General features: G+C 58.8%; 1 protein-coding gene and 1 long non-coding RNA gene across 4 annotated transcripts; one reads left to right on the forward strand and one right to left on the reverse strand.

Moving 5' to 3' along the window:
• Positions 1–365: 365 nt before the first annotated feature.
• On the reverse strand, positions 366–2294 carry LOC115336134. Its single transcript, XR_003921625.1, has 2 exons — positions 1856–2294; positions 366–1771 (listed from the first exon to the last, which is right to left on the reverse strand). It is a non-coding gene; the product is annotated as an uncharacterized LOC115336134 (long non-coding RNA).
• Positions 2295–2512: 218 nt separating this feature from the next.
• On the forward strand, positions 2513–22117 carry FRMD6 (FERM domain containing 6). Of its 3 annotated transcripts, none has more exons than XM_030002728.2 (14): positions 2513–2564; positions 10737–10919; positions 11702–11792; positions 12084–12226; positions 12956–13032; positions 13647–13833; positions 14939–15094; positions 15876–15941; positions 16026–16094; positions 16284–16458; positions 17602–17937; positions 18047–18172; positions 18908–18999; positions 19119–20033. In XM_030002728.2, the coding sequence occupies exons 2-14, from the start codon at positions 10821–10823 to the stop codon at positions 19401–19403; spliced, it is 1902 nt and encodes a 633-aa protein (XP_029858588.1). In that variant the 5' UTR covers positions 2513–2564; positions 10737–10820; the 3' UTR covers positions 19404–20033. The 3 variants fall into 3 exon arrangements, 2 of the variants coding, with proteins under 2 accessions (XP_029858588.1, XP_029858579.1); XR_003921622.1 differs by lacking the exon at positions 2513–2564 and adding an exon at positions 20118–22117 and having other exon boundaries at positions 10714–10919; positions 19119–20034; XM_030002719.2 differs by lacking the exon at positions 2513–2564 and having other exon boundaries at positions 10715–10919; positions 12084–12163.
• The last annotated feature ends 1714 nt before the right edge of the window (positions 22118–23831 follow it).

Consider the following 23831-nt stretch of genomic DNA (forward strand, 5'->3'; position numbering starts at 1 on the left):
AGGACATGCTAAAAATCAGCCGGGTGGATGCTGAGCACCGACAGCAGTACACCATGGGTCGGCACAGCCCCAGGGAATTTGCAAATGATCCCCTAAAAGCGTCAGCCCTTGGGAAAGGGAGCCGGGTGCTGAGACCCGGATGGATTTAGTTGTTACTCTGTTGCTTTGTTTATAATTTTTATCCCATTAGCAAAATCATAGGGAAACTATGTATGAGATAAGAGAGCTCACCCGTTTGTGTGACCATCCCTGCCATTAACAATGCTGTTATTGAAATGCTGGGATGGAAGATATTGGGCTGATGATAATGCAGGATCACAGTGAACAGCTGCTATTTCCCGTCCTCTTAATATAAATATATCTAGTGCGAGAAAAATCTGTATATTTTATGTGAATGGTATTTTCAGTCATAACCACAACACCTTTTTTTTTTTTTTTGAGATACGCCTAGCAATGCAATTAGCTCAGTTAAACCTTGTCCAAAAAAAAAAAAAAAAAAAACCCAAACCAGTTCCATTTATTACATTTTCCATCTGTGTTTCCGCTTCTTGGGACTTCGAGCAAGATTAATTCCAGAATTGTTAAAGAGAAATGTCACCGGAATCTTTGGGCTTTTCCTTTCACAAAGAGGAGAGGCAGACCGGACACTGGCTAACGTCCATCTTTCCGAGCTCTCCCAACGTCGGACCCTGGGGCGGCTCATGGCGAGCGTGGCTTTTCCGGGCGACTCTCCTCCGGCCATGAAAGCATCTCACGTCGATACGAGACACAGCATTTCTCTTAGGCTATATAACAGCATTAGCATACGTGCCATCCACGTACATGTTTATATATCGCCTTGCTGGTATTCAAGAGCTCTTCCTGCTGCTTTATTTAGCCTCTGCGGCAAGGCAGGCGCTGTGTTACCGTATTTTTGTATTAAACGAGGCCGGGAGGGTGCAAGCGATGGGGCAGGGGCCGTGCAGGACACGCTCAGCAGGACTGACTCGTCCTCAAGCGACGGGGCCGTGTCCCGCTCGCGCCCTTCCCGACCCCTAAAATATTTTACGAGTTGGACTAAATGAGCCGAACGGCAGCTCTGCCACGCGCCTGGCCCCTGCCTGGCTGTCCCCCTGTGTTATCTGCGGGAGGGGTGTTTCCAGAGTGAATTTTGGGGAAAAAAAGACATTTCTGGCTGGGGTGGTGGTCCCTGCTCAGCCGCGATGCTGCCCGTGCCCTCGGCCGCAGTGACATTTGGCATGGGTGGCTTTGCGGGGACTCAGCACGACACAAGCAGGAGCGAGCTGCCGGGTGGAAACGCTCTCCGAATTTCCCATGGTACGGATAAGAGCACGAGAGCGAGCCCAAAGCCGAGGGTTTTCCAGCCCCGGCTCTGCCGAAAGCCAGGCTGGTTTTTTCCATGAGGAGAGCAGCGCATTGGATTCCCACTGCTGGTACCGCGCACTCGCATAATGTAATTACCCAGCACGATCTGTTGAGCTGCAAACAGATTTCAGAAATGAGCGTCAGAGTATTCGCAGCAGAGCTGCTCTTTATTTAGGTTTGGGAACAAGCGGCTGTTCTCTCCTGGAGCCTCGTAGAGACTGCGGGGGCAGAGCCGGCCTCGCAGGTCATCCCAAAAAATGCCTATAGACACTTAAAAGTGAGGAATAAATAACTACTCCGAAAACAATCTCACCAGATGGCACTTCTGAAGAAGGAGCGGCTCGGAGATGCTTTGCTGCTAATTTATGGTGCCGCCGCTGCTGCTGCTATTCCCGTCCTGGGTCACCTATGGAGAGAGATCCGCGTGTGCATTAGCTCTGTGACGTGCGCTGAGCGGCGGCTGGCCCTCGCAGGAATGAGCCCAACTCACCTTTGATCCGGCTGTCAGGACGTCAGTGGGGGCTTTGATGGGAACAGGATTTGGCCCTAATTCTGCTCCTGCCTCAACCCGACTCCTAATTACCGGCTTAATATGCCCACGGCAGAGCCGGGGTTGGGGATACTGGGCTGGGTGCAGGGGGTGCTTGGAGTCCCCTCTCCAGGGATGCCACGGGAGATGTCCCTTCCACGGGAGATGCCCACGTCCCGTCCCCGGAGGGTGCTCGGCTCCTCTCCCTGCGTACGTTGGGGTGGGTGTATTCCCCGGGGAGGCTTGGGTCCCCTCCCGGGCAACGCTCAAGATCCCCAGGGTCCCTTCCACAGCAGGTTCGTGTTCCCCCGAGGGAACCCCCGGTACCGGGGTGGTGATACCCGACCTCCCGCTCCCCCTCGGGGGCAAACGCTCGGGTCCCCTCGGCGGGGCCGAGCTTCTCGGTTCCCTCCGGGGCTCCTCGGCTCCACCTCCCCCGGGGGCTGCCCTGTTTCCCCCCCCCCCCCCCCCCTTCCCCAACCCGCTCCGGCCGTCCCGGGAACCGCGTTCAGGCGGGAGGCGGTGCCGGTGCCGCTCGGGGCGGTGCGGGGCGGCCCGGGAAGGGGCGGGGGCGGCGGGGCTGGGCTGAGCACGGCTCGGCTCGGCTCGGCTCGGCAAAGCAAAGCAAGGCGAGGCAAAGCAAGGCAGCGCGGTCCCCGCAGAGCCGCAGGTAGGTGCGTGCCCGGCGCCCCGCACCGCGCTCCCGGCTCGGCTCGGCCCGGCCCGGCGCGTCTCCCCTCCCCGGGGCTGCCGCGGGTGGGCCCGGCGTGGGGCCGAGGGCGGCTGCTTGTTGCGCTTGGGGGATGGAGTTGGTGCCGGAGAAGTGCGAGAGGGCTCCCGGCTGCAGGAATGCGAGTCATTTCCTCCGCCCGCCCCGCGGGGACGTGAAGGCGAAAGAGCGGCCGGACCTCCGCCCGCCCCCGCCGCCACGGACGCGGCCACGGCGGCTCTACGGTCCCGTCCCCCCCCCCCCCCCCCCGCCCGTGGGACCCCTCGCTCGTGGGTCACGCTCGCCCACGGGTGCGCTCACCTGCGGGTCACGCTCGCCCACGGGTCTCCTTAGCCGTGGGTCGCGCTCACCCTTGTCCGTGGGTCCTCTCGCCCGTGGGTCACGCTCGCCCACGGATCCCCTCGCCCACGGATCCCCTCGCCCCTGGGTCACGCTCGTCCGCAGGTCCCCTCGCCTGTAGGACCCCTCACCCCTAGGTCACTCTCACCCACATGTCCCCTCGCCCGTGGGACCCCTCGCTCGTGGGTCACGCTCGCCCACGGGTGCGCTCACCTGCGGGTCACGCTCGCCCACGGGTCTCCTTAGCCGTGGGTCGCGCTCACCCTTGTCCGTGGGTCCTCTCGCCCGTGGGTCACGCTCGCCCACGGATCCCCTCGCCCACGGATCCCCTCGCCCCTGGGTCACGCTCGTCCGCAGGTCCCCTCGCCTGTAGGACCCCTCACCCCTAGGTCACTCTCACCCACATGTCCCCTTGGCCGTGGGACCCCTCGCTCGTGGGTCACGCTCGCCCACGGGTGCGCTCACCTGCGGGTCACGCTCGCCCACGGGTCTCCTTAGCCGTGGGTCGCGCTCACCCTTGCCCGTGGGTCCCCTCGCCCCTGGGTCACGCTCGTCCGCAGGTCCCCTCGCCTGTAGGACCCCTCACCCCTAGGTCACGCTCACCCACATGTCCCCTCGCCCGTGGGTCCCATCACTCATGGGTCACACTCGCCAGTGGGTCCCTTTGCCCATGGGCCACACTCGCCAGCGGGTCCCCTCATCCGTGGGTCCCCTCACCCTTGGGTTCTCTTTGTAAGATCTGTTTTCTGTGGGTTGCCTTCACCCATGGGTCCCCTTGCCCGTGGGTTGTGCTTGCCCATGGGATCCCTCGCCCATGGGTCCCGTCATCTGTTGGTCCCCTCACCCGTGGTCCTCTTGGCTGTGGGTTGTGCTTGCCCATGGGATCCTTCACCCGTGGGTCCCGTCGTCTGTTTGTCCCCTCACCCGTGGTCCTCTCATCCATGGATCCTCCTGTTTCTGGGTCGCAGTCACCTGTGGGACCCCGTTGTCCATGGGTGCCCCCACCCCTGGGTCAGCCGTGGGGGTGCCATGGCTCGGGGTGCAAGCTGGTACCCGGTAGTGCCACTAATGGTCTTCTCCGTATTTCCCACCGGGGATGCGAATCCCCGCCAGGTTCTCGAAGGGGCGAGGATAAACCCACGCGGCACTCAAATTGGCCTTTAACTGACATCGTGCCCTCGTGGCAGCGAGGAAATTGGGGCTGAGGTTTCCCAGGACCGTCCTTGGTGTTCCCGTGTCCTTTGACTCGCACGTGGGAGTAAGGCCGTGCCCCCTGCCCCCCGCCACTTTTGCCGTCGCCTTGCAGTCCTGAATCGGCTTTTTTCTGCTCACGGCCGATGCGTTTCTGGTCATGAGGATGTTTGAGGATGTTTTTCCCTCTAAGCCAAACTCTGCTTTTCCAGAGATGCTTCGGCATGGCGCTGATGGAGCCCGGCATGTGGAGCTTTCCTGCTCTGCCTAATTCCCCGGCTGGTTTGTGTCGGTGTTTTTCCATGGGGCTCCGCTTACCCTCTCCAATTCTTGGATAGAGCGGGGTTTAATTCGAGTTCTCTTGCTTGAAAGCGATGTTGTTTCATTTAAAACTCCCAGTCCCGAAGGCGTATTGGGGTTTGGTTATAGGTACTGGCTTTTTACTATCGTTTTGTAAAGGGGTTTCTTTTTTTAAACTGGGTTTATTTAGGCTCTTTAAACCCCGAGTCTGTAAGCAATTATTCCATTACATGAAAGTCAGTATGCTGAAAAAGATTAATTCAGACCAGATGTAAAAATAAATGTGAATTTCAAATTAAGATGATGTCAGCTCCCTCCTGCTAAAAAAAAAAAGCAGCCTTTGGACTCCAGATGGAGTACACAAATGATGGCGGTGGTTAAAATATCTGCCTGCTTCTTAATTGAGTTTTATGCTTTTTTTTTTCCTTGTCTGAAAAGCGGGCTTAGGATATTTTTCAAACAAAAAAAAAAAGAAAAAGCTTTTCCCCGTTGCTGCCGGGGCAGGGAAGTTTATGGAGGCTCTGGCGTGGCCAAGGAGCTCTCCCAGCTGGAGAAGCGGAGAGCGCCAGGGGAAGACAAATCCCCCTCTGCCCGCTCCAGGATTAAAAAAAAGTAACTTGGTTTGGCTTCATTTTGCCGGATCTGGAGCTGGAGGCGAGGATGCCGCAAGACTGCAGCGGGGGCTCTGGATCGCCCAGGCGTGGTTACGGGCGTTTCGGCATAAAATGGAGCTGTTTTTTGGGCTTTCGGCTGTCTGCAGAGCGCTTCGCATCCCTTTTTTTTTTTTCCTCCACATGTGCACAAAGCGCTGCACGTTCCCCGGAGCGGGGATGGGTTTGGGCGCTGATCCCACGTACGGGAGCGTGCCCGGGAGCAGGATGCTGGGGATGGGGCTCCCCAAAAGCGCTTTCCCCCGGGAAGGAAGGGTTTGCCCAGGGCCAGAGCATCTTGGGGTGGGTGAGTGGTTTATGAAATAGGAAGGCCCATGGTTTGGAAACTTGGGGCTGTGCTCTCTGCGACGTGGGGATGCAGGATGGTGACTCTGGCCCTTACGGCTGCTTTGTGGTCCAGGGATCCCGCAGCCACCAAATCCCAAGGGATTTACGGATGATGCTGCTGCTAGTGTGGGCTGCAGGCTGCCCACGGAGGGGGGGAGCAAAGGCGATGCTCCACGTCCACGTGCATCCTTCGGAATGATGCCTGCGGTCCCGGGAGCGGCACCTGAGCTCTGGGAGGTTTGGGCTTGTTGCTGGTGATGCTGGGAGATGGTTCATAAAGCCCCCAGGAACGCGGAGGAGGTGGGGGGCGACAGGATCCGGAGCCAGATGGGGGAGCTGGGATGTTCTGAGCATGATCCCCCCCCTCAACCCAGTCTTGATGCAACTGGATTCTCTTAGCAGATATTTTTCTAATCCTAAATGCTCGGGGTGAAGTTTTCCGGAAGGAAATAAAATGGAAGGGGCTGGTTCAATAGCAGAAGAGGGAAGAGGAAGAGCAGGCGCCGTCCCTCCCTCGCTGGAGCCTGTGCCAGGCAAAATCCACTTCTGCGTGCATCCTCGGCGGAGGCCGGGCTGCTTTATTTATATTTTAGCGCTCCAAAGTAAGGGAACAAAGAGGCCTGGGATGGCTCTGCCGTGGGTCGCGGGCGGATGGAAAAATCAGTGCTTCCAGGCTGGATTCAGCTCTGTGCACAGCAGAAGGATGCGGAGAGGGAGCGGTTTCCCGAGCTGCCGTGGCTCAGCCCGTGTTTCCCCATGCCCTGATGTGATGTCCTACGGGGCTCGTCCCCAGCGCTCGCTGCCATCGCAGCTGCGACACAAATAGGAGGGGACAGAGGGGCCGTTATCCCGTTTTGGGGATGATGCGCTTGGCTCGGCCCTTTGCGGATGTCCCCGGGTGTCCCCAGCACCCGCTCCGCCCGTTGCTGTTGTCCCATTGCAGCAGCCAAAGGAGAGGAAGAGGAGGAGGAGGAAGAGGAGGAGTGTTGCAGAGGTGGAGACAGGCGAGCTCCTGGGGGAACCTTCCTTGCAGAGGCTTTTTGGACACCTCCAGTGCTCGAGGGCATCTGCCGGGGCTGGTGGGGCTGGTGGGGCTGGCCCCCGGCTGCCCAGGCTGAGTTTCCAGCATCCAAATAGCTTTTGTGGCAGATGAAGTAATGTAATATTTATAACCGAGTCCTTTTTCCCAGTGAAGGTCTCTTTCATCTGCCTCTCTTCATTAGGAGGAAACTGTTGAGTTCGTGAAGAATTGGAGACAATTTTAATTATGGGGCAACCACAAGCAGGAATTAATCTAGCTTTTGGGTTGGTAGAAGCTGCATTAAGTGACGGCCTTAAAACTTGTAATAACAGCTCGCGCATACCTGCGCCCTGTGATGTGGGGTAAAACCGACTCTAAACTCTTAAAAACAAGAAATTCCTGCCCCGTGAATTCATCTTCCCATCTCGCTCTGCACTTTGGGCTGCCTTTCGCTGCGGGACGGCCCGTGCCTACGTGTGGGTCCCGTGCCGAATTCCTTCCCTCGCCCCTGTCGTGGCTTGGGAGGGCTGGAACAAAAGCCTGACGATGGGTTCAATGGCTGATAGGACAGAAATTTAAAAAAAAATGGATATTTTGGCAAGGGAATTTGGGTGATGGAGAAAGGGGCTGGATCTGTCTGGGGACTGGGGATTGAGGCTGGGTTGAGCGGTGGGCACTGTGATGGTCTGGTGGCTACCACAGGGGTACAAACCTGACCCAAAACCATGGGCACGGAGACTCAGCCGCTGCTTTTAAATGTAATTAAATCCACGGAGGGGGGAAGAAATGCCGCACATGCAAACCAGCCTCGCTTCGCGTGCACAGAAGCTGCGCTCTTGCTTCTTTGGAAGAAAAACCCACCTCAGCCGGCAAGTTCAAGCGATGTTAAATCCCCAACCCTAGAATGGCATCCAAATTTATATTTCCTACGAGAGCCTGGCACACTGCTCCGGCACCTCCGTCTGAACCGGGCCCAGCCTCTGCCTGCCCTCGGCCGTGTTTGCAAGACCCCGTGCTGAATAAATCCCCCGCCGAGTCAGCAGCGACGGCCCGAGCTGCTTTTCCAAGCCGCGCCAGCCGGCAGGTTTATTGCGTGATGTTTTCTTTACAGCAGAGCTTTGCGACGGGGTTTATCCCGTGGCGTTGGTACGAGGGAGGGAGACGATATTCCGGCAGCCTGGGCTGAAAAACATGGCAGATCGAGGAATTTTCTCCGCATAGCCCCGGAGTTACAAGGCGCATAAGGGGTTTGCAATGCCTTCCTATGGAGTTTTAATGCTCTTTCCCCTACAGCAGGGAAAAACATGGCTGGAAGACCTGGATCTCCCGGCGCTGCGGAGGCTGATCCGTGCCCGAGTCCTCATTCCCGGTGTTTTTTCCAGCTGGCTTCGCTCTCTCTGGATGGAAAACTCCTTGCAAAACTGCCCGGGGTGGAGGTTCCCGCTCGGGCTGTGGGGTGACCGGTGTCACCTCCCTCCCCGCAGCGTGGTATTCCAGGGGGGCTCTCCCTGCAATCCAGGCTCTTTCCAGCTCGGACCCGGGCATATTCGCGCCTCGTGTCGGCGCTTGCGCCGGAGCAGAAGCGACTCGGTGAGGGCAGCGGCACGGGGTCCTTGGGAATCAAAGCTGACATTGTAGGAATGAGCAGCAGATGCTCGGAAAGAATTTGCCGGCGTCTGGCCGAGGCTGCTGGAGGCACATCGCCCTGGAAAGGGCTTTTTGTGCCCACTTGCTAAATCTGCCCCGGCTCCAGCTCGCAGAGGGCTGGCAGAGCCCCGGGGAAAGCTCTTGGAGCTGAGGGGGGGGGTCTCGCAAAGTCGCTGGCCACCCCTACGGTGCCCTATGCGGTCGTCTGATGGGGTGTTATCATTCAGCAGCAGGATCTGGAGCATTTTCTATACAAATACCAAAATATATGGGGGTTTTTTTTCCTCCCGTGTTCTGCTTGCTCTCGGAGGTAGGGTTCTGCGGAGCTGCTGCTGGGGGAGATGTTTTCTTTGGCTCCGGCGGTGCCGTCCCCACCGAGCCGCACGATGCCCGTGCTCCGCTGACGCCAGCTCGTGGGTTTTAATCCCCGATGCTCAGGGACCAACCAATTCAGGCTGCAGGAGGAGGGGTAAATATATTGACTGGCGTGGGGACGAACAGCCCCGGGATGCCAAGAGCAGTGCAGTGCCACGGGGAAGCTCTCCCGGGGGGGACACAAGCTGTATGGTGGGGCCCGATGCCCGGCCCCTGCCTGGTTTTTAAAGGCAGTTTGGAGGCAGTGAGGTGATGAGCTGCGACACCGGGTTTTTTGCCAGCGCCCTGAAGACTTGGTTTCATTTCCAAGTGCTTTTAAGAAGGTGTTTTCCTCAGGGATCCTGCTACGAGCAGGGCTTGGTGCAGAGGCTGTGGCGGAGGGGGGACCCGTTCCCGACCGGCTGCTCCGGGCTCGTTCCAGTGGCAGGGATGCTGTGGGACCCCGGGTGTGCGGGGCTGCGGTGCTGGCGGCACAGGATAACCCCCTGGTGACGGGTTTACCAAAAAATCAGGGGTGGTTTGTGCCTGTGGCTGTAGTTCTGAGCCGGCTGTAGCCCACGGGGCGGTGGTGGGAAGATGCTCTGGTGCACCCGTTGGAGCTGCAGGAGAGTTTTGGGTGGGAGTGGGGTGCGGAGGGTGCTGGAGGGTGTCCCGGGGCACGGCTGCTTTGTCGGGGACGCGGCACCCTCCCTGCCACGGCTCGCGCAAGTCGCTTCACACCCGGCCCCGCGTCGGTGCACGAGAGCTGCCGGGCACCCGGCCGGGACGAGGACGTTTGCCAAATACCTTCAGCCCCGTTTTGTTCACCGCTGTGATTTTTAATGAACCTTGAAACCAGCCCATCAGCTGCGCTGTTTGCTCCCAGTTGGGATCAATCGTGTCTGGGCACGGCCGCGACGCACAGATGCAACGCACGGATGCGACGCACAGATGCGACGCATGGCCACGACGCACGGATGCAATGCGCAGCCACAACCTGTGGCCACGATGCATGGCCACAACGCACAAATGCAGCGCATGGTCACGAGGCACGGGCACAATGCGCAAATAGATTGCGCAGGTGCAATGCACGGCCACGATGCATAGCCACGATGCACAACCACAATGCACAAATGCAATGCACGGGTGCAATACATGGCCATGATGCACAGCTGCAATGCACAGCTGCAATGCATGGCCACAATGCACCGTCACAATGCATGGCTGCAATGCATGGCCGTGATGCACCGCCACAATGCGTGGATGCAATGCACGGCCACGCTGCACAGCTGCACGGGGCCTCAGTGCTGCAAACCCAGAGTGGCGTGGGGAGGGAGCATCACCTCTGGATTTCCCAACTTCTGCAAAACCCCAGTAACTACCTAACACAAAGTCACCTCCGGGTGCTTTTTTTCCCTGCTGTACAAATATGCAAGTTAAACTGTTTTGGAAGCCGAAGGCATTTTCATGTCGACCAAAGCAAATATTTGGTGAAGAGGGAGACGCTATACTGTATAAATCTATGGGTTAGAAAAACGGTGAACTAGTTTAGAGTTTAAAGATCCTTGCTCATGGTGTCATGTGTGCATTGTGTCCCTGGGGATGGTCATGGGGTAAAAAGTGCTTAAGGAATATTTGCCCTTGAAAAGAAGAATTGCCTGGGGTTAGTGCTAGGACGGATTCACCCGCTCGGCCCCGGATTCACCTGCTCGGCCCCAGTATGGTACGGATTTAGGTGAAGGCTGGGAAATGTCAAGAGACTGCGATTCCCACCTGCAAATCACTGTTAGCACTTGGGTTATTTTATTTAACCCCTGTAAAGAGCTGGAGCTGGCGGGGGATGATGCCGAAAGGGATGCGGGGGTCCTGCCGCGGGACCCCGCACCGGCCCCTCGCCTTTTTGCTGCCGGCAGCAAAACCTGCCGCGCCGCTCCTCTCCGGCAGAGCCGGGTTTGTTCCCAGCAGATAGACTTTTATGTTTTTTTAATTATGCCAGGAAAGCCTTTCCTGAGGTTTTTCTGAATCCGAGCCGGGAGAATAAAACTGCTGGGTCAGGTTTTTTGGGCTCGGCTGCGATCCCGCGCTGCCCTAACCGCGGCGCCGGGGTTGGGATGCGGGGTGGCCGTGGTGGGGTGCGCTCGGGGGTTTTGGGGGACAACCCGCTTCTGGGGGGACACGGTGATGGGTGGCAAGGATGCCCGCGTTGGGGTGCGGGAAGCCGAGGGTGCCATGCACGGGGCTCAGCCCCTCTCTCGCCCGCAGGGATGGTGCCCGCAGGGACCGAGGCCGCCCCGGCCCGCCGGTGAGGTGCCCGCCGCCCGCCCCGAGCCCCGAGCCCGGACCACGATGAACAAACTGACCTTCCACAACAACAGAGTCATGCAGGACCGCCGCAGCGTTTGCATCTTCCTCCCCAACGACGACTCCCTCAACATCATCATCAACGTAAGGCAGCGCGGGGGGGGCCGGGGAAACCCCCTGAGCACCGACGTTTTCATCACACCCGGGGGCTTGCAACCGGCTGTGTTTGCAAGCTCCGGTTTTGCTTCTGGTTTTTATTTTGAGCCTGCCTGCTCTCGCCCTGCCGGAGAAATGCACACGAGTTATTCCCCCTGAAGGCTGCGGCAGCGTTTTACGCTCTCCCGCTGCTTCTTGACTCGAGGCGCTGCTGGCAGCGCCGTGATTTTCGGCGGGTGACCTGCTGCACGCCATCCCACGGGGCGGCATGACGAGGAGCGGGCAGTCCTTCCTCCTTCAGTCCTCACTCCGGGCATCCGTTGTGGATGGCAATTCAGCCTCGTGTACCCCAGCGAATAAACAGGAGGGGGTTCGGCTCTGGTTCGGATGTAGTATTGAACGTGAAATTCCCCCGCTTTTTTATTTTTTTAATTCAACGCCACCCAATATTCTGGTTTCTGCCCCCAAAACCATCTCCCTGGCGCCGGGCTGGTCGCAGCGAGGTCCCCACCGCCGCCTGCTGCTCTCGAGCTGCCCCGTGGTCTCCCGTGCGTCCCATCCCCAGGAGAGCTGTGGTCCCGCACCCCAGCGTGGGAACCTGCTTTTGGGGACTTCCACGTTGGCCCTTTGGAAAAATGAGCCCCATAACCCAGCCTGTCACCCCCCCGGTCCTGCTCGGGGACCCGGCGGGGGGGGGGTTCGGTGCCGCCTGCCCGGCTCAGCCGGGCACAGATGCAGCAGGGACCACGTGTGGGTTTTTTTTTTTGCAGGTGAAGATTTTGTGCCACGAGTTACTGGTGCAGGTGTGTGACCTCCTGAGGCTGAAGGACTGTCACCTCTTCGGGCTCAGCGTCATCCAGAGTAAGTCAGGGGCTCACGCCGTGGGTTCAGCGCCCGCGGCCGGTCCAGCCTGATGCCGTCCCGGCTCGGCTCGGCGCGATGCCACCGCGTCGGGGCTGCGTGTTTGCCCAAAGGCGGGTGCCAACTTACCCAACCTTTTGGTGGCGTCTCATTTCGGTGACGAGGAGGTTATGGACCCCCACACCAACACCGCCCGCCAATGGGTCGGGGGGGGCCAGGGCAGGGCTTGGCGGGATGCAGGGGACACACGGGGCGGGGGGGGGATGCTGATGCCACCTCTGTCCCACCCAGACAATGAGCACGTGTACATGGACCTGGCCCAGAAACTCTACAAGTACTGCCCCAAGGAGTGGAAGAAGGAGGCCAGCAAGGTCAGCGGTGAGGTCTTGCATGGAGAGCTGACGGCAGTAAGGCCACCTCTGTCCCCGTCGCAGGTCACTTCCAGGACACGGGAACGCAGCCGAGGGGCGAGGCGGGGCGGGGGGGGGCACTTGGCTGTTAGGCAGCGTGGGGTGGGGAGGGTGGGCGTGCAAAATTAATAAAACCCGGATGATGCTTGATGGCTGTCACCCCAAATGCCACCGCGCGCCCTGGCTGGGGACGTGTCCTCCACGCTCCCCACCCCGGGGCTCTGATTTTTTTTTTTTTCCCTCCCGTATTTCTTTATACTTCAGCAGAATTTTTAAGGTGGCTCTTTCTTCCAGTTTCTAAAATTCGAGCGTTTGGGGTTTTTTTCCCCCCAAAACACCTTTTCATTATTTCAATGCAACGTGCCAAGGGGGTTGGCGTGAAGGGTCCCGTGCTGGCGCTGATTTGGCACCCAATACGGGGACTGGTGGGTGACGGGCTGGGGAGGGGTGGGAGAGGGACAGTGGCGGTGGGGGGGGCTACAGCCCCCCCGGGGGTCTCGAACCCGGCTGCCTGCTTCTTTAAATCCAAATCCCCTTCGTGTTTCAGCACATTGGGGGGAAAAAATAGGTGTCAAACTGTAATTCAGGAAAAATTGCGGTCGGCGTTAGAGAGGGAACTCTTCCCTGCGGCTTTCACCCCACATGGGGCAAGGGGGTGGCCGTGACGGACCTGGCCCCGGGTGAGCGGAGATGAAGGGCTGGGGCGTGACGCCGGGGTCTCCGCAGGAGCCCTGAAAATCTCCTCCGTTCCAGGGGATCGACCAGTTTGGCCCCCCGATGATCATCCACTTCCGAGTGCAGTACTACGTGGAAAACGGCAGGCTGATCAGGTAGGATGCACCCACCCAGGGCGAGCGGCTGGCAGGGGAGCACCCCGGGGTGCCCCTGGCTCGGGTACCCCTCGTTGGGGCCGCGCAGCTTTGGGATGCTGCGGGATGCTGCTCGTCCGCCCAAAAACTCGTCCTTTCTGTTGGGGCTGGGTGGCAGGGGCAGGTGGGGACACCGCTCCCAGCCAGCGGTGACAAAGCCTTTTGGGGGACTGGGGCCATCGTGTTTAGGATTTTGTCACAGCTTAACCCCCGCGGCACAGCCTGATTTTAATTCACGCGTGTACCTGTGGCCGGGTGGGAGCTTCAGGTCCTGTTTCAGGGAAAAAAAAAACCCCAACATTTTCAGGGTCTTGGGTGCACGGGGACACGGTGGCACCTGCAGCCGGGCAGGGATGCTTTCGGGGGGGTTATTCTTGCTGTGGGAGGTCTGGAAATTTCAGCACAGAAAAGGGAGCAAACGACTCGGCACCCAGTGCTCTTTTTTTTTTTTATTTAAGAGCCTCGCACCGGGAGGAAGGTGCCAGAGCCGTCTCCCACCCCGTGGTCTCGGTCGTGGGTGGGTGGGCGTCCCGCTGGCTCCCTTCTCCTCCCCTCTCTCCTCTGCTCCCCCGCAGCGACCGGACGGCACGCTACTACTACTACTGGCACCTGCGGAAGCAAGTGCTGCACTCGCAGTGCGTGCTGCGCGAGGAGGCTTATTTCCTCCTCACCGCCTTCGCCCTCCAAGCCGACCTGGGCGACTTTAAGCGCAACAAGCACTACGGGAAGTACTTCGAGCCCGAAGCCTATTTCCCCGCCTGGGTAAGCGTGCCGTGATGGGGTCCCCGCTCTAAGCTCGCGGGAACGCTCGCGAGGCTGCTGATGCCGGGCCGCTCGGAGGCTTCCCGAGCTGCCGGCGTTCCTGCTGCCTCCCTATCTCTGGCTTAGTCCCGGTTATTAATAACCTCTGACAACTGGCGGGGCTGCAAATAGCTGCGGGCAGGGAGGGTTGGGGTCGGTGTGGCGGCTCGTACCGCTGGTGGGGATTGCCCTGTGTGCCGCAGGGATGCTCAGGGAGGCTTCTCCGCACGCTGCGTGCCATCGCGGCATCGCCCCACCGTCGTCGGGTGCGGGCTTTGCAGCCCTTTGGGAAGCGGTGTCCTCCGTGCTGGCAGCGGCCGCGGGTGTAAGCAGCTCCCGGGACAGTCCTGGAGGGAAACTGAGGCAGGGCACGGGGTGACACCCGGCCCCAGGTCACCTCCGACCGGCAGGCAGAGCTGGGCGCTGGGGCGATGCCGTCCCGACGACTTTGCGCGGGAGCGGAGTAGGGAGCGGTCCCGTATGGCGCGGCAGCGCCACGGGCAGCTCCCGGCTGGGACCCCCGCTTTGGCAGGGACGCCCCTTCCCGCGGCAAGGACATGGCACCAGCCTCTGCAGGGTACCCGAAACCAAGTCCGTTTATTACCAGACGGGTAAATATTAGAGAGGAGCGGCAAGGGGCTGCACGGCCACGTCTGATGTGCCTTTGGACCCCAAACAGCTGAACCCCCCCCCGCGGTTCCCCGCAGCCGGGGCTGCCAGCAGATGCTGGGAAGGGGAGGATTAATAATAAAGTTGTGGGCACCGTTGCCCGCTTTATGTGCTTTCTGGGTTTTGCCCTGGCACGGGTGACACCGGAGGCGTGAGCTCCACGGGACGGGCACGCCAAGCAAAGCTGTACTTCCCGGTGGGAAATCCTGCTGGCAATGAGAAGTTGTCGGCTGCTGTATTTATTTTATTTTAACTTGCAGCTCTAAAATGGAGCGTCTTGCTCCGATTTCCCTTTTCCCTGGAAATCACCGCTGGCCGGGAGCGCCGGGGCTGGCAACCGGCCCCGAGCGATCACGGAGCAGCTCCCCTGGACGAGCTTCTCTTCTTCTCCATACAGGTGGTTGCGAAGAGGGGCAAGGACTACATCCTGAAGCACGTTCCAAACATGCACAAGGATCAGTTCGCCCTGACGGCCTCCGAAGCCCATCTCAAGTACATCAAGGAGGCCGTCCGGCTGGACGACGTAGCTGTGCACTACTACAGGTTGTACAAGGTGAGCCCCAGCCGCGAGCCCAGGCTGGGTTTCGGATTTGGGGCTGCTTTTTATTGAAAGAAGCAACTGCCGAGCGATTTCTAAGGTATTTTGGGAAGAGCGGCGTTTGAATTGGCACTCGCCGGCTGGAGCAGAGTGGTCCTCGAGGGCAGGGCTTTGCTCCCAGAGGCAGGGAGATGCAGCTTTTTATAGTCCTGCCATTTTCTAGAAGTTACGGAGAGGCGAGAGGTTTGCCGGCGTGCGAGGAGGCAGCCGCAAGGTTTCTGGGATCTTATTTTTTAGTATCTTCTCCCTAAGAAATACATGCTGGGTTTTTCTCCCAGCAAAGAGGTTGGTTTGCTGCAGGCAGGATGGGTTGCCCTGCCGTCAGCAGCTCTGTGCCGGTGCGGGAGCAGGTTGGGCTTAAGCGTAAAAGTGCCCCGGGTCTGTTTCTGAAGGTCATTCCAAGTTTTCTGAGGTTAAATTGTTCGTCCAGACCCTTAAGCCGGGGTGTTTCTGGGCGGTGAGGAGGGTGGCAGGTGCCTGGGGGTGAGACCAGGGGGGATGTTCGAGGATGTGACCGGGTGGTGCGTGTGCCTCGTTAATTAAACAGTTGGACTCGATGATCTTAAGGGTCTTTTCCAACATAAATGATTCTATGATTAACGTGGCACCTACCGCATGTGGCTACACGGGAGATGGGGTGACTACAGGAGGATACCTGGGCTGGGAGGGGTGCAGATTTACCCACCTCATACTGCAAATAATGTATTTAAAACCATCTAATTTTTTTCCCCTTTAGGACAAAAGGGAGGTAGAGGCCTCCCTGACGCTGGGGCTGACGACGCGGGGCATCCAGATCTTCCAGGTAGGCGGCTGAGCGAGGACGACGGCTCCGCTCCCTGCCCACGGCCGGCATCCTCAGCTGGAACTGTCCCTTCTCTTTTTGCAGAACTTGGACGAAGAAAAGCAGCTCCTCTACGACTTCCCCTGGACGAACGTGGGGAAACTGGTGTTCGTGGTGAGTCCCACCATCCCCAGGCAGAGCATCTCTGCCCCCGTCGCTCCTGGGCTCTGGTTTGGGCATGGGCTGTTGTTGCACAGACCTCAAGCGGGGCGATTGCATGTTAACAGTTGGGCTGTAGCAGGACCGGGTGAGAATTAGAGTATTTTTCTTTCCGGGGCTGATGTCCCCCCCTCTCCCACGTAGGGTAAGAAGTTTGAGATCCTGCCGGACGGGCTGCCCTCGGCCAGGAAACTCATTTACTACACGGGCTGCCCGCTGCGCTCCCGCCACCTCCTGCAGCTGCTCAGCAGCAGCCACCGGCTCTACATGAACCTGCAGCCCGTCCTGCGCCAGGTCCGCAAGCTGGAGGAGAACGAGGGTAGGTGACCCCCCCGCCCCGGGGCGCAAATCCCACCGGTGCCGGGCTCCCACCCGGCTTTTCTGCCCGTACGAGTGCCCGGTCCTTGCGGCAGCCCCGTGGCTGGGAGCGTGTCGGGGGGTGGCTGTCCCCACGTCCCCCCGTGACCGTGCTGGGCTGGGGGCTCACAGAACAACCCCTCCTCGGCTGCTTAGGGATGGGCACAAGCCCTGCTGCGGTCCCTCATGGCCCAGTTCCTCCCAGTGCAGGGCTTCCCAGTGCCCCGCATCCTATCTCCAAGCTCAGAAAGCCCTTGTGCAAACATAAGGTCTTCCTCCTCATCTTCCTCTTTCCCCTCCTCCTCCTCATCTTCCTCTTTCCCCTCCTCCTCCTTTTCTTCTTTCTCCTCCTCTTCTTCCTCCTCCTTGTCCTCCTCCTCTTCTTCCTTCTCCTCCTCCTCTTCTTCCTTCTCTTCCTCTTCTTCCTCCTCCCCCTCTCCTTCCTCCTCCTCTTTTTTCTCCTCTTTTTTCCTCCTCCTCCTCTTCTTCCTCCTCTTCCTTCTCTTCTTCCTCCTCCTTGTCCTCCTCCTCTTCTTCCTCCTCCCCCTCTTCTTCCTCCTCCTCTTTTTTCCTCCTGTTTTTCCCTTCTCCTTCTCTTCTTCCTCCTCCTTGTCCTCCTCCTCTTCTTCCTTCTCTTCCTCTTCTTCCTCCTCCCCCTCTCCTTCCTCCTCCTCTTTTTTTCCCTCCTCCTCTTTTTTCCTCCTCCTCCTCTTCTTCCTCCTCTTCCTTCTCTTCTTCCTCCTCCTTGTCCTCCCCCTCTTCTTCCTCCTCCCCCTCTCCTTCCTCCTCCTCTTTTTTTCCCTCCTCCTCTTTTTCTTCCTCCTCCTCCTCTTCTTCCTCCTCCTCCTTCTCCTCTGCTTCCTCTTCCTCCTCCTCCTCCTCCTTTGGAGGGATGGCACAGAGCACACCGAGTTTGAGGCTCCCCACCCCACCTCCCCATCCCCAAATGCCACCGGGACAGGGCTGGCTCCCGGTGTGCCACCCAAACCGGGCTCGGGGTGGCCCTGGGGGCTCGGGGGCGGGCAGGGGGGGAGGCCAGGGCACCCCAGGGGGGTCGGGGGGGGGCGGGCTGCCTCGTGCCGACGGCGTGCCGCCGGCCTCGCAGAGAAGAAGCAGTACCGCGAGTCCTACATCAGCGACACCCTCGACCTGGACATGGAGCAGCTGGAGAAGCGCTCGCGGGCCAGCGGCAGCAGCGCCGGCAGCATCCGGCACAAGCGCCTCTCCCGGCACTCCACCGCCAGCCACAGCAGCTCCCATACCTCCGGCATCGAGGCCGACCCCAAACCCAGGGAGATGGGACCCGAGGACGGCTTCTCGGGCGCCGGCGCCCACCGCAAGCTGAAGACCTGCAGCTCCATGACCAGCCATGGCAGCTCCCACACCTCCGGAGTGGAGAGCGGTGGGAAGGACCGGCTGGAGGAGGATTCCCAGGATGATGGTGAGATAACCAGCTAAGCGTGGGCTTTCCAGCTCGGGTCTCGCCAGGTCATTGGGGTTGGAGGGTGCTCTGAAGGTGCGCGTCAACGACTCGTCCCGCCTGCCTGCAGAAATCGAGATGCTGGTGGATGACCCCCGGGAGCTGGAGCGGGCTGGCGAGATGGAGGTGAGCCCCGACATGTGCGTCTACATCACGGAGGACATGCTGCTGTCGCGCAAGTTCAACGGGCACTCGGGTAAGGCGGCGGATGCTTTTGTTTCCAATTCTCCAATGCAAGTCACACCTTCGGTGGTCGGCAGAGCGAAATTAGCCCGAGGCGTCCATTTGGGACGCCGGGAAAAGCCATTCGCCCGCTGGGTCAACGGAGAGATGGGGTAAATTTGGTGAAACTATAAAAAGGAGGGGTTGCCCAGGAAAGGTGGAGGTTTTGCTCGGAGCAGGACTGATGCTCCGTGCAGCTGCCCCGTGGCACAGAGGGCTGTGCCCAGGCACGCCAGGTTATTTGGAGATACCAGGGGACGATGGCAGGAGCTGCCCGCGGGCGATGGACATAATTTTGGTGATGTTCTCAATTGCTGGCCCCCGCTCTCGTTTTCGTGACAACCCCTCGCTTGTTCCCATGAGCACGGGTGCTGTTATCACATGCGTGAGCCTGGCTTCTCCGGAGCTGTGCCTGCGCCCAGAGAGTCACCCGCGTTTCCAGCTCCATACTGGGTGCTACTAGGAGGTCTCCGGGGTGCCAGGCTCCCTGGGGATGGCTTTGGATGCCATTTTGGTGCAAATTTGGGATGCTTTGTGGGTAAAGCTGGTTGCAAGCGGAGCCATTGGGGTGAAGGCACCGCATCGAGCCGAGGGTGCCTTCGCCCCAAAGGAAGGGCAAGCCGCCAAGGGCAGCGGGCACGGATCCCAAGAGAGCTGAGAAGCCTCGAAATAACCTTCGCACCCTCCTCTTCCTCTCTCCTCCGCGCAGGGCTTATCGTGAAAGAGATCAGCTCCTCCACCTCCAGCTCCTCGGAGACGGTGGTGAAGCTGCGAGGGCAGAGCACCGACTCCTTACCCCAGGTACGTGGTGCCGGCGGAGCTTTGGTGAAACCCAAAGTCCTGCCGGCACCGGGGGTTTGGGTTTCCCCGACCCCCTTGGCTCCCCGGCGGGTCCTGAGCCTCCTCTTTGCTTTGCCCAGACGACGTGCAGGAAACCGAAGACGTCGACGGACCGGCACAGCCTGAGCCTGGATGACATTCGGCTCTACCAGAAGGACTTCTTACAGCTGGCCAACCTCTGCCAGGATACGGCCCAGAGCTACACCTTCGGCTGTGCCCATGGGCTGGAGGAGGAAGGGCTCTACTGCAACGGCTGCTTGGCCCAGCAGTGCATCAACATCCAGGAGACCTTCCCCGTCAAAAGAACCAGCAAATACTTCTCCTTGGATCTCACCCACGACGAAGTCCCCGAGTTTGTCGTCTGAGCGCCGGCGGCGGGTGGCAGGACCGGCTGCCCGCCCTCGGGGGGGGGAAGGCTGGGGCTCCCTGCCCCGCATCGGGGGCCGTCGATGCCGCCTTCCCCCCCGCCCCGCAGCGCTTCCCTGGCAAACCGAGGCCGTGGAAACCATCGCGCTCGGAGGATCGCCCCGACGGCGGGCGGGATGGAGACCCCCGGGCATGGCGGAGTCCTGCCGGCGGTCCTCCAAGCATCCTTTCTCCTCCGGATGAGTTAGTGCCAAACACAAGTTGTCTGACTTCAACTGCGAGAAGCACAACTCGTCGGAGCTAGCAGAAGCCAACTCGTGTTTTCTCATTGCCTCGTGGCGAGGTGACCTCTTCTCCTCCTTGACCCCATCCTCAGCGCTGCCGGCGGCTCCGGCGGCGGCTCGGTGGCAACCGACGCCGGAGAGAAAAGCGCCAGACTGTTGTGTTCAAGACAAGCCAAAGAAATGTAAATACCCTAAAGGCCAGTATGGGAAGGGAGAATTAAGCAATAACCAGCCGGGGATCTCCAGGCACAGGTGATGTACCGTGGAGGAAGGCCAGCGGCTGCTGGGGCAGAGCATCAACCCAGTTCTTCCAAAAAAACCACGTGCTGGAGGTCAGGCCAGAGCGGTCCCAGCGAGGCGGATGGCAGCTGGGAGCAATCAGAGCCGTTTGCAGCTTGGTTTTTTTTCTTTTTTTTCTTTTTTTAAGAGAAAAAAACCCCAAAACCAAAAAAAACCCCCCACCCAAGAAAAACAAAAGCAAAGGAGAATGGAAAGGAATAGGTCATCTGTAAGGATATTGCAATAATGCATCCCAAACTTTGAATATATAGAGATTACATATATAAATATATCGAGGTATGTATGTTTATATATGTCTGGATCTTATAGACCCATTTGCGTTTTACTTCTGCTCTAAAATACCTTTTATACAAAGGATCTGCCTCTCTTCTTTAATGAAACATATAAACAATCATAATTTTTTCTAAGCACTAAGGTGAGAAAACAGACTTTCCTCTCAAGAAGAATATGTATGCAACTGCGTTGTAAGTGTGGCTCTTCCCGGTGCAGTCTCCGTTGTATTTTACCAAGGCTTTTCATGCATCTTTAAGTCTCTTACAGTTTGAATAGTTCTGCTAAAGGATGATGGTGATGTGCTAGAAAAACCCAAGAGCGGCTTCTGAGTGTGTCCTAGGGAAGCCAGCCTGCCCAGGTGTAACATTTACCATCGGTACCGGAGGGTAAAGCATTACAGCAGCTAATATTCACAGCACAATGCCTTTTTAGTCGGTATTTTTAATTAGAGTTTAGCTATTGACAGCCAAAGTTTTGCCATATTTTGATATACCACCTTTTTTTAACTGGAAACTTTTCTTAAAAAAAAAAATAATTATTTTATAAATAAGCACAATCTTATTTTTATAAGAAATGTTGGGGAAGGGAGCCAAGAAGAGGGAACCGGTACCAAAAGAAAAGGAGCATAGCTATTGGCACAGTGCAAAAAAACCTCAGTCTTATTGCGATATGGGAGCTGGTAGGGGAGAGCATCGGGCACTGCCGTGGCTCTGCGCTGCGGGACCGTGGCACCGGCACAGCGCGTCCCCACCCCAGAGCTTGGTCTTGTCCGGCACAATGGCCCGGCGACGCTGGATATTATGGGAAAATAATGTCGGTAGCCAAACGCTGGCAGGGTGAGCAGGAGGCTGGTGGTCCCTAAAGCCTCTCTTTATCTCCCCTAAAGCCACCCAGCGCAGCCGGGGGGATGCTGCCCGGCGTCTCGGGGCTATGTGCCCCGCTTTGGTTTCGGGGGGACCCCAGCAAACACCCCAAAAGCGTCTTTTGTGGGCACCGCATCCCAGGCTGGCATGCCGGGGTTTGCTAGCAGCGGCCCCACCGCAGACCCCCATCCACGGGGTTTGCCGTGTGCCGGGGGATTGGTGCGTGCACCAGCAACGTGGGTCTGCCGTGCTGGAACCCCCCCGGGCTGGTACAGGCAGGAAAATCCCCTAAATTCATCCCTGGTCTCTTTTTTTCCCCCCCTCTGCCAGCCTCTGCGAGGCAGCGGGGCTGCAGCACCCGGATGGGGGGGGGGGGGGTCCTGCCTGCACCCCATCCGCCGGTGAGCCCTGGGGTTCCTCCGTGGGACCCTCACCCCACTACTCTGCAGAAACACGTAGTTGGAGGGAGCAAAAGGGTAACTTGTGTAAAGAAATGCATTTCTTGGCCCCCCCCCCCCCCCCAGCCCCCAGCCCATTATCCTGCAACCGAACCCGAACCGAAGCAGCCCAGCCGGGGTTGGAGCGATGGCGGGGGCTGCGATGGAGCTCGCCCCTGGGCAAGCGGGAGCAGAGCCGGGCGAGCCGACGGGGCCGAGCCGGGAAGCGGGGGGACACAGAGGTGCCATTTATTCCGCAGGTGGCCGGGGCGGCCGCGCGGGTCCCGCGGGGGACGGGGTGGCCGTACCCGCCTGCCCTTCGTGCCGCTCCCCCTGCAATAATGAGCTATCTGTCTGCACGAACGAAATAGTCCTTTCTGTGAAAGGATCCTCCCGTCAGGGCGATGGGAGAGCCAGTGACTGTGTTGCAAAAGAAAAACGCAAGGAAAAACTATACAAAAACCCCGCAGCGAAATTATTTTGTACCAATGAAGTTTGTTGTGTGCCTTTTGCGGTACGGCTGGAAATGACAATAAAGTGACAGTTGTTTGCATTACTTTGACTCTTGGCGATTTAAAATGCTCCCAGGCTTAAGTGAGTGATGAAACGCTTATGAATTTAATGAACGCGTTTTACATTTATTGTGCTCTCTGCTCCAGCATCGTTTGGCTCCGGAGAACAGGTTAAGGCAACTCCTGCCTCGGGCCGGGGAATGGATGGACTGATCCTTTCAATCCTGGTTTTTGGTGATTTCTATGAAAGCGGCATCCAGTTCCAGCGCCCACGCTGGCCCTGGCCCCGCTGCTGAGCAAGGCGTGATTTGCTTTTTTCCTAACGATCCCCCCCCCCCCCCCCCAAAAATGCTCCCCTGTTTCCAAAGCAGCGAAGCCCAGCACAGGCATCACCCCTTAGCCTGGGTGGGTGACGGTGACAGCAGCGCCCTGGGACACGGGGACCGCAGCGGGCTGGGGGGGGGCCGTAGCCTGTTGCCAGGCTGGGGCCGGGGGCTGCCAGCGGTCACCAGTGTGATGAGTGAAGCCGTTCTCTGCCCGCCACACTCCATCCCTTTAATCCCTCTTTCTCCCTCTTCCTCTGCTTGGAGCGGGCTCCGCTTGGGGAGGGTGGGATGGATATTTAGGGGCAGCACCCGGGTGAGTTTCCCCAAAGGAGGAAGCTCCACCATGTTAGTTAAAGATGTGACCTCGAGCAGGATCCTGCCCCAGAGCCCGGGACAGCATCCAGCCTCAGGCAGAGCGCAGGGATGCTGGCAGAGCTGCCGCCTCCGAGCGAGAGAGCTCCTCTCGAGATGCCCAGTGAGGATTTCCCGAGGCCTCGCTCTCTGCAAGCGTGTGGGCAGGGGAGGCTCTTCGTTCTCTTTTTCCTGTGTTCATGTTTTTGGATGAAGCATGTGGATTCTCCGGTGTCTGATAGAGGGTTTGTGCTGCAGCCTTCCCCCTTTCCAACACCCAGGGCCACCTTCCCGTCTCCCGTGCCGCTAGCGCTAATTAAACTCCTCGGAACATAATTAGCCAGCTCTTTTCTTCTTGATATTGCCGGGGTTTGCTGAGCCTGGCACCTATTTCCTCCAGCCAAGGCTGTGGTTATCAGTACCTCACACAACAGCTTTCCGCCATCCCCCAGGAGCCCGGGATATCCCTGGGATCCGCACTGGAGCCTCCCTGCCTTTGCCATCCATCCCTCTTCCAAACGCCCTGGGAGAGGGATGGGGATGCAGACGTGGGGCTGTGCACCTCTGGCGTTGGGGTGTCCCCTCTGCCCCCCCTTCCCCGGCACCCTCGGCATCCGCAGCGCGGCGGTGCCGGGGAGCATCCTGTGCCTTTTCTACAGGCTCCGAAAATAATGGCGTGTTACCAGTGATTTCCCTTTGTCCTCTAAAAATAGCCCTTCGTCTTCAGCGAGGCGGGCGCTGACCGTCGGGCGGCCGTGGGTCTCGGTGCATAATTGCCGATTATTGCTAACACCGGCCATTTTGGGGGCAGCTAATTGCCTCACGCAGGAGGGAGCAAGCGACTTCGGGGGGGGGGGGGGCTGCATTTTCTGCTACTAAGTATAGCCTCCAGATTTCATCCTTGGCCTATAAAAAACCCTGTATTTTCCTAAAACCAGACGTCGGATGGTTTTTTGCACGAGCCTGCAAAGCGAGCCAGCCCTGCCGTCCAGGGGGGAGAGGGAGGGGGCTCTCCCCTTCCCATAGGCTGTGTTTAGCAAAGACCAGTACCTCCAGCTATGCTTTTAAATTAATCCCCCTC

This window comes from Aquila chrysaetos, chromosome 2 (assembly GCF_900496995.4).
Source record: "Aquila chrysaetos chrysaetos chromosome 2, bAquChr1.4, whole genome shotgun sequence".
Taxonomy (NCBI): domain Eukaryota; kingdom Metazoa; phylum Chordata; class Aves; order Accipitriformes; family Accipitridae; genus Aquila; species Aquila chrysaetos.